This window comes from Setaria italica, chromosome V (assembly GCF_000263155.2).
Source record: "Setaria italica strain Yugu1 chromosome V, Setaria_italica_v2.0, whole genome shotgun sequence".
Lineage (NCBI taxonomy): Eukaryota > Viridiplantae > Streptophyta > Magnoliopsida > Poales > Poaceae > Setaria > Setaria italica.
The window spans coordinates 23,527,495-23,536,716 of NC_028454.1; the positions used below are offsets into that span (position 1 = coordinate 23,527,495).

At 37.3% G+C, this 9,222-nt stretch overlaps 1 protein-coding gene across 1 annotated transcript in view; it reads left to right on the forward strand.

The window, feature by feature from the left end:
- The window catches only part of LOC101779363 (protein argonaute 16), a 10,233-nt gene extending 4,655 nt beyond the window's left edge, over window positions 1–5,578 (forward strand). The window contains exons 3-22 of the mRNA XM_022826667.1: window positions 210–428; window positions 522–658; window positions 735–832; window positions 936–1,033; window positions 1,109–1,265; window positions 1,368–1,484; window positions 1,563–1,670; window positions 1,755–1,817; window positions 1,899–2,012; window positions 2,443–2,608; window positions 2,685–2,800; window positions 2,905–3,042; window positions 3,294–3,424; window positions 3,597–3,662; window positions 4,511–4,574; window positions 4,646–4,757; window positions 4,843–4,916; window positions 5,016–5,110; window positions 5,189–5,220; window positions 5,364–5,578. Of these exons, the coding sequence (XP_022682402.1) occupies window positions 210–428; window positions 522–658; window positions 735–832; window positions 936–1,033; window positions 1,109–1,265; window positions 1,368–1,484; window positions 1,563–1,670; window positions 1,755–1,817; window positions 1,899–2,012; window positions 2,443–2,608; window positions 2,685–2,800; window positions 2,905–3,042; window positions 3,294–3,424; window positions 3,597–3,662; window positions 4,511–4,574; window positions 4,646–4,757; window positions 4,843–4,916; window positions 5,016–5,110; window positions 5,189–5,220; window positions 5,364–5,536 (2,278 nt within the window). The 3' untranslated portion in view covers window positions 5,537–5,578. The remainder of the gene's footprint in view (window positions 1–209; window positions 429–521; window positions 659–734; window positions 833–935; window positions 1,034–1,108; window positions 1,266–1,367; window positions 1,485–1,562; window positions 1,671–1,754; window positions 1,818–1,898; window positions 2,013–2,442; window positions 2,609–2,684; window positions 2,801–2,904; window positions 3,043–3,293; window positions 3,425–3,596; window positions 3,663–4,510; window positions 4,575–4,645; window positions 4,758–4,842; window positions 4,917–5,015; window positions 5,111–5,188; window positions 5,221–5,363) is intronic.
- The last annotated feature ends 3,644 nt before the right edge of the window (window positions 5,579–9,222 follow it).

Genomic DNA, 9,222 nt, shown 5'->3' on the forward strand with positions numbered 1-9,222 from the left:
ATTGTTTGTAGTACAAAAAGATAAAGAGACTATTGAACTCCTTGTGTTGAAGAAAGTATAGTGTGGTCTGTCATTATGCTGGAAAAGAAATTGAACATCAACAGAGATATAATACCTTTTGATATGCTGAAGTAGTCTATAGGTACTGCGATGAAGAAACCCCAATAGGCAAACTTATATGAATATGTACTCAATTCATCTGTCTTCAGGGCTGTTGGTGGAAGCCCAGGGCATGGAAGCCTTAGTCAAGCTGACAAAAAGCAAGTAAAGCGATCACATCTTGCAAAAAAATTCATTGTGACGATAAGTTATGCAGCAAAGATTCCTCTAAAGTCAGTTGCTTTGGCACTTCAAGGAAGTGAGTCAGAACATGCTCAGGATGCTCTGAGAGTCCTTGACATTGTTTTAAGGCAACAGCAGGCTAAGCGGTATGCTATTTCTTTTGTCATCACAATAACATATTTTGCTATTTTTATTTGTCTGTTTGGTTACCACATGTGTCTGTTGTTTCTTGTATACAGAGGTTGTCTACTTGTTAGGCAGTCATTTTTCAGTGATGACAGTCGAAACCTTGTTGATTTAACTGGTGGAGTTAGTGGCTGTCGTGGACTCCACTCTAGTTTCCGCACTAGAATGGGTGGTCTTTCATTAAACATGGGTATGCATTTGGATACATGTACTTGATTTTTTATTCAAATTGTCAATGTTGATACCATTATTTTTTGGTTACACAGATGTTTCAACCACCATGATTGTGACTCCTGGACCAGTTATTGATTTTCTCCTCACAAATCAAAATGTCAGAGGCATCGGGGATATTGACTGGCCCAGGGTACCTGGAATAAAAATAACTTGTCCTGGAATCCTAACTTATTTCCTTTCTAAAGAACAGAGCTTGAAGTAGTCTTATTAACTTGTACCTATTAATGACACAGGCCAAGAAAATGCTTAAAAACCTGAGAGTTAAAGCTAAGCACAATAACATGGAGTTCAAGATCATTGGCCTTAGCGATCAACCATGCTCCAGACAGACGTATGTCTCTATTCTTGTGATGTGCTTTCTATACTGTTCCATTTATTTGCTGATTATGAAATATATTATGCACAGATTCCCAATGAAAGTTCGAAATGGAAGCATTGAAGTTCAAACTATGGATATTACTGTTCAGGATTATTTTAAGTCCAAGCAGGTTGAATTAACGCTGCCTTATCTGCCATGCCTTGATGTTGGAAAACCAAAACGTCCTAATTATCTCCCAATTGAGGTTGCAGCCCTGTTTTTGTTTAAGTCTCTACTGTCGTCTGGTTATCATAGTTCTGATTGCACATGATATTCAAGTCGGTGATGTTATATTTCCTTTATGCAGCTATGCCACATGGTATCACTTCAACGCTATACGAAGGCACTGTCTTCTCAACAAAGAGCAACTTTGGTTGAAAAGTCACGACAGAAGCCTCAAGATAGAATGCGAGTTGTTACAGATGTGGGTTACTAAATTCGTTCGATGTTATTGCTTCTCCCAGCCTTTTCCCCTTGAACTTAACTCAGCTATAATTTACAGGCTGTAAAAAGTAATAGGTATGATGATGATCCAATCTTATCTTCTTGTGGTACTGAAATTGAGAAACATCTTACTCGTGTTGATGGTCGTGTTCTCTCTGCACCAACGGTTAGCCTATTTTTTCCCTTTTTTTTCATTGTATGATGTTCATATATAAGTAATGTTTTATAATTTTTTGAATATGCTATTCAGCTGGTTGTGGGGAACAGTGAAGACTGCATCCCGAACAGGGGCAGGTGGAACTACAATAACAAGGTTGTTACCGAGCTACTTGCAAGAGAACACATTTACCTGGAACATTTGTGCTGAACTTTCTTTCTTTTTAAACAATCGCAGAGGCTATTGGATCCTGTCAAGATTGAGCGTTGGGCTATCGTTAATTTCTCTGCTTGTTGTGACATGAGCAGAATCTCAAGAGAGTTGATAAACTGTGGACGAAGCAAAGGCATTGTAAGTCTTATGTGGTAGTTTATTTTCTACCACTATGGCATGTTTGGTTTTGAGGGATGGGATGGTCATGGATCATCTGAACCTAACCACCTTCCTTTGTTTTGAGGAATGGAATATGTTGCTCCATGACCACCTCATCTCTCACAAATCAACGATTAGTGTAACATGAGGAATGGTGGGATCCAACCAAAATCGATGGGATGACCCCATGACGTACCACACCATACTAGATAGGTTTTTTTTGGGTGAAACACATATATTATATATCAGTTAAAACAAAGTACAGATTTGAGAATTTCTTCTCATATTACAAGGTTGTAGCTTCCTAGTTACTGATCACCCAAACCAAACACCTCATAAAGGTTTGAAAATATTTAACATTTTGTGATGCTGTGCTTTGACCATAAAAGTTATCCCTTGTTTTGCATAGTTTATTGAACGTCCTCACACATTGGTGGATGAGGACAGTCAATCCAGGAGATGTTCACCTGTTGAAAGGGTTGAAAGGATGTTCGAAAAAGTCAAAACAAGCCTTCCTGGTCCTCCTGAATTTCTGTTGTGTGTTTTACCAGAGAGGAAGAATTGTGATATTTATGGTAATATATGATACACGGTTACTGTTTCTATGCTACCATGTAAACTTTTTGTAGCTAAACTTAATATGCTTTGAAGGGCCATGGAAGAAGAAAAATCTTCATGAAATGGGTATTGTCACTCAATGCATTGCTTCCAGTAATAAGATGAATGATCAATATTTCACCAATGTTCTTCTAAAAATTAATGCTAAGGTAAAATTTCATTGCTCTATCTGATTTTGCAGCTGTGCCTTGTTTGAAGAAACCACCTCTCATTGATGTGCATACTTTCTTGACTAATATGACTTGTTGACTAGCTCGGTGGAATGAATTCTAAATTGGCATTGGAACATCGCCAGATGATACCAGTTGTGACTCAGATACCCACATTAATTCTTGGAATGGATGTTTCACATGGTTCTCCAGGTCGAGCAGATATACCATCAATTGCCGCGGTGTGTCTTGTTCTCTCTTGCTTTACTTGCAGCGAGTGAAGATTGATTTTCACATTAACTTTTCAATGTTTTCATATACCTTATATGCAGTTCCATAGTTCAAATGAATAGCAAGCTCAATAAGTTGCACCGTTTTTAGGAGAACATTAATGAATTTATTGCACATTCTATTCTGGAAATCTACAAGCAGTGTTGCATGCTGGTTTGATATTTATTTCACTGTGATATTTATAATAAAGTTTACTCTGCAGGTTGTTGGATCTAGATGCTGGCCACTGATATCACGGTACAGAGCATCTGTCCGGACCCAATCTCCAAAGGTAGAGATGATTGATTCTCTATTTAAGCCGCTGTATGATGGGAAGGATGACGGCATAATGAGGTGATTTAAATTAACATCTTCTCAGTTTTCTATGTGTTCTTCTAGTTGTACCTCATGGTATCTGCATGTTATATGAAGTTATTGTGCTCACAAAGTGGCCTTTGGTCTGTTAAAAAAAACAATAGGTGGGCCCTATTATATTACCTTTTTCTACTTCCGCATTGCATTGCAGGGAACTTCTACTGGACTTCTACCAGACCAGTCAACAAAGAAAGCCTAAGCAGATAATTATCTTCAGGTGTGTATTGATTTAATTGTTCTTTTCAGTTATGCCTATGATTTTTTATACATTTAATAAGCAAAGCTGCAATGAATGTGTACTGCCTAATGTTTTATCCAACTCTAGTGATTTGCTTTCTTGAATTAAGAATTATCATTATTTTTACTGGCAAATGGTCTTTCCATGCTAATTTGATTTTTTTACTTCACAATAATGAATGTTGGTATTGTAAGAGAAAGTTTGGTGCTACAGAACTTTACCAGTCTTAAACTAGGAAAGTTCAAATATTCATACTGCTGATTATGTTTCTATATTGTCATTGGTACCTTTTTCTAATAAGAAAATCTGTAGTTTCTTACCATATTTTCTTAAAATTGACTGCGTTTTTTATTTAAATGTGAGCTCCTCTGTCTTTGTTAAAGGATGAATAGTCCAGGATTGACTTCACTTTGCGTGAAATGCATCACAAGTATCCATATTGTTTTTGCCAGTAAGAATGGTTTCTGAATACTCAGTTGATGTTCTTTGATTTTTGGGAGGATTGAAGTTGTTATGCTTGCTTAACTCAATGTTACATTTTAAGTAATTTCATACAATGATGGTTAATTAGATAATATATGTTCCTTTGTCTTTATTTTTTGTGGAAGAGTGCCTTTGCGGTTCCTTCCTTTCCTGTCTTGAACACGTTGGAGAGCCCCGCGAAACTGTACTAGAGAAAGCATCCTTCCTGTACTGCTTTACTTTATTTTTCCTGGATGATGAACTGGGCACTCACTGTGGTGTTGTGAATTTTCCAGTGTTTCTGCCATGAGTTTTCTGTGTCCACAGTATTGATGAGTTCTTATTCTTATGGTCTACGTATGCAGGGATGGTGTGAGCGAGTCTCAATTTAGCCAAGTACTGAACATTGAGCTTAATCAAATCATAAAGGTGACATTCTGTTTACCTGGGAATTCCTTGACTTTCTGGCATCCTTTTCTAACAAGAGCTCGACAATACAGGCTTATCAGAGTATGGGACAGGGGTATCTTCCGAAGTTCACAGTGATCATTGCTCAAAAGAATCACCACACAAAACTCTTCCAAGCTGATTCGCCAGACAACGTTCCACCTGGTAAGCTCCCCTGTCCCACTTAATACTGCTAAAGATACTTGCCACTTAAACAGCTTGAGCAACTGGCACTTTTGCTTTGCATCAGGGACTGTCGTAGACTCTGGTATTGTTCATCCAAGGCAGTATGATTTTTACATGTGTGCTCATGCTGGACCAATTGTAAGTTCTCCTAGCACAGTTTTGGATTTTGGTTGGCCATGCTTGTCAGTCGTTAGTTTATTAACCTGAATAACTTGACTGCATGTGTTGCTCTTACAGGGTACCTCAAGACCCACCCACTACCATGTGTTGCTCGATGAGATTGGCTTCTCAGCAGATAATCTCCAGAAGCTAGTTCTTTCACTTTCATATGTGTAAGCACATCTGTTTACGTATTTCTTACTCTTTTGTGCTAGAGCTGGGAGGATGCCAACATATTTATGCTTGTGCAGGTATCAGAGGAGCACCACTGCAATTTCTGTTGGTATGGATAACTACTTTATTGCAGTTTGCTTCCTCTATTTGAAGATATTAACTCTTTGTTGTGTGTTTGCCTTTGTACTGTTTCTTCTTTCTGTTTTTAAGATATTACTTGCTGTTTGATTATTGCTGTTTTAATTTCTTCAGTGGCACCTATCTGTTACGCCCACCTAGCAGCAGCTCAGATGGGGCAGTTCATGAAATTCGAAGAGTTCGCTGATACCTCATCAGGCAGTGGTGTCAATTCGTCGTCATCAGCAGCAATCCCAGAATTGCCGCGGCTTCATGCTGATGTCTGCAGTTCCATGTTCTTCTGTTGAGGTGATCTTGGTTGACCATTGTGTGGCAGGGCTAACTCTTTGTGAAGGAACCTGATATGATGGGTACACAGCAGGGTAACCGTTTTGTGAAGAAACCTAGTACTCCGTAGGTTGGTAGTTACTGTGTCGTGAATGGATGTCGGCTGTAATCTCTGGAGAGCAGTCTTCGGGTCTTTTTCGGATGGTATAGTGTGGATCCTTTGGTATAGCTTCCAGATTTTAGGGGTGGTATAAGATAGTAGGAGCATTTTGTTGACATAATGGAGGTTCGTGGATTTTAGCACTGGGGCATGCCTGTAAACCTGTATGTTTGAATCTGCAGATTTGATCAAGTTTATATAAAATATAACATGTACAGTATCAAATTTGTTTTATTGGATTCACCACAGAATATATTTTGATAGTGCATATAGTTGGTAAGTCTAGATGTTATGTTATTGTATAAACTTCATTGAAGTTAAAATTTATCTTTTTTTTCTCCACACACAAGCAGAATCTTAAATTAAAATTTTGCAAATTTTGAAAGATGATGGCAGACATTATGTTAAAAAATATATCATAATTTTTTATCATTATTTTGATAGAGCATGACATTTAATAATAAATTAATTTTTGGATACTAAACTATACGAATAATAATGATAAAAAATTTAAAATATATTTTTTGACAATGTCCACGGTCAGCCTGTAAAATTTTAAATTAAAATTTAACTTATGTATCGAGATTAAAAAAGATAAATTATATTATGGGTAAATTGGACTGAATGTCACCGTTTAGGGGTAAATTGAAAAAAAGTATTTTAAAAGGTTATCCAAACTTTGATACTTCAAGGTAGTAGTTTGATTTTTTCCATTTTTGTATGTTCACTTTCGCGTACCTGATACGAGTTTGTACCATATATATTCGATTATGGAACTCAAGATTTCTTGACACGTAATATTATGCATAGTTCATTAATAAATCTTTTCCGCAACCAGGTTCGAAAACCACGCAACTAGCGGGTGGAACACCATCCCAACAACTATGGTACAAAAGTGACCAATCGACAACTCTTGTCAGCTACCCACCAAGTTACAATAAGCCAACTTGGTTGAGCCCGATCCGACTAGCAACTTAAATTTTTTTACGTGAAAGAAAAATTATATTAAAGTATAGCTGAGGACACCTCATGTTAATTACAAGTGTACCTATAAATCGTTCTTCATCTTCATAGTACTCATGCAACGTATAGCTCCAAAACTCAATTCAAAACCTAAATGAAGATTCATATGGATGACCGCACAGACAAACACTCGACAAACAAGCTGAGAACGGGTGCTAAATAATGGTGGTCCACATTCCTGTAGGTGAAATTAAGCAACCAAATATAATTGGCTCAAGAGGCAGATTTATTCTCACTAGTCCTTCATCGTGGCCAGGTCTAACCACAACCAAACAGAGAAGAGGTTGGAGAAAATTATTCCATGACGGTAACATCATCCCCGCCTCGATATCGCCATCCGGAAACCTAATTCTCCATGTTGTCATGCCAAGGAAGTTGCCGGCGCCGTAGTTGCTGCCATCATCTTCATTGGAGTTGCCATAGAGAGACCTAATCCATCCTACCTCCTCGGCGTTGCCGAAAAGGAGAAGGGGAAATAAATCTCCAATACCAAGAAACTCGGCATGGAGAAACTTAACCTAAACTCTAAATTGGACTCGATCTACTTAAAAACTATTAGAGGGATGGATCTCACTTCCTCCGACCTCCGACGAGATGTCGGAAGTGGAAAGGGAGGGGGACTAACGGTGGTGGAGGTGGGTGGCTGCGGCAGCAGCTTTCGGTTTTCTGTAACTTTTGTCCTCAACTAGCAACTCAATGAAACAACTCGCTTTACAATTGTTTAGCAAGGACACAAACCGGGAAACCTATTCACGACTCAACGTCATATCACCACTAACCAACCACAACTTGCTCCGGATCTGGATGTTGCTGAGCATAGCTAAGACAGACCACAACTAAACTCGTCGCTCTCTGGTCATCGTTGCCAAACTCGCCGCCCTCTGCAGCGAAGCACTTCCAGCCAAGAAACGGTGGGGCCATATGTGGTTGGTCTTTCAGTTGTCAAAACATATATGGTTCCATTCGGATACATAAAGGACACGTTGAGGCTTCACTCACTCAATTGATGGCTTCGCATTTCCTTTTAGTACTGTACTGGTATTTAATTTCTTTAAGACCGGTCATTGTTCGTTACTGATGTTACTAGAAATATAGGCGCGGTTTTACCGCGCATCTTTTGACTTTTTGAGGCCACCAGCTTATATTCGGTTAGCTTGTTGCTTAGACGGGGCAGAAGAATATTCTCTAGCTCGGTAATTACTCATTTTATTCCAAATTGTAGGTCGTTTTGGCTTTTCTAAGTGCATAGTTTTTCTAAGTGTATAGTTTTTCTAGATATTGTGTACTATAAACTTAGAAATGTCAAAACGACCTACAATTTAGAACGGAGAGAGAGTAATATCTTTTTTCGTGATTTGTGCTCACCTGGTGGGTTTGTATGACAAGCCAAGCCGAGTAATATACATTTCTTAAATGGGAAACTGAAATTTGTGGGGCACGTTGATTGCATATAAGAGTAAAGTGTAAGTGCTTAAGTTAAGACAGAGCACAAAACGTTGGAAAATATGCAAATTTATTATACATTTGAGAATAAAAATAATAAACACATTCAGTTAGCGATGAGTTGTAGGATATCATTTCGTTCGTAACTATGTAAAAGTTTATATACTTCGTTTGACTTGTACGTAATTAAATTCTATAGTCAGGATCTTTGCATAGTCACTACTACACAACATGTAAAATCAAATCCGCATCCCTCCTTTTGTCATGTATCTAAAATTGGTAGCAGATTGAGCTTTGAGATTTCCATATTCAGACTCATATTGAAATTCTAGTGTGCTAGTCTATCAACCCGTGCGGGCTAATAATTTTAAGAGTCATTATATTATTTTTTTATAATGGCATAAGCGAGTAATTTAGATGAAGGTTAGGGGTTACTTTAATTTATTTTTTTATAATGGTAGAGGTGAGTAATTTAGAAATAGATTTAGGGAGTTATTTTAGACTTATTTTCATAATGGCAAAAGTGGGTACTTTTTTAGAAATTATACATCCCTATGATGATTTGTGTCTACGAAGTGATGGCTAGATGTTTTGCTTTTTTGAGAGATTTTTTAGGATTTCTCTCTTTTTTTAGAGTGTCAACCTAAAATCCTGGTAGCTTCGTGTGGAGATTTAAAAGACCTCTAAGATTATATATGGACCTTTTTCTTCAGTTCAATATTGCATTTTCGCTAATGCGATGATTCTCACTCAAAAGGTGACTTACTGTTGAGAAGACATCTATGCCTAATATGGGTCATACCTTGAAATTTTTAAATTTCAGGATATGATTAAAAGAAATAATTAAACAATAATTTTTTATATTACAAAAATTTTCCTAACATTTACTTTTCTTTCCAGGAAATTTAGTATAGGAAAAATAATTGTTTATTTTTCAAAATTAAATAATGTGGTTTTGTGTCTGTGCATTCATACCGATGCATCTTGGTGTTTTATGAGTGAAAAAGTTTCAAAAATGCGTTTAGACGTTGTCAAGATCCTTTTGAGAATTTTTCAGCTTTTTCTGAAATTTATTCTTCT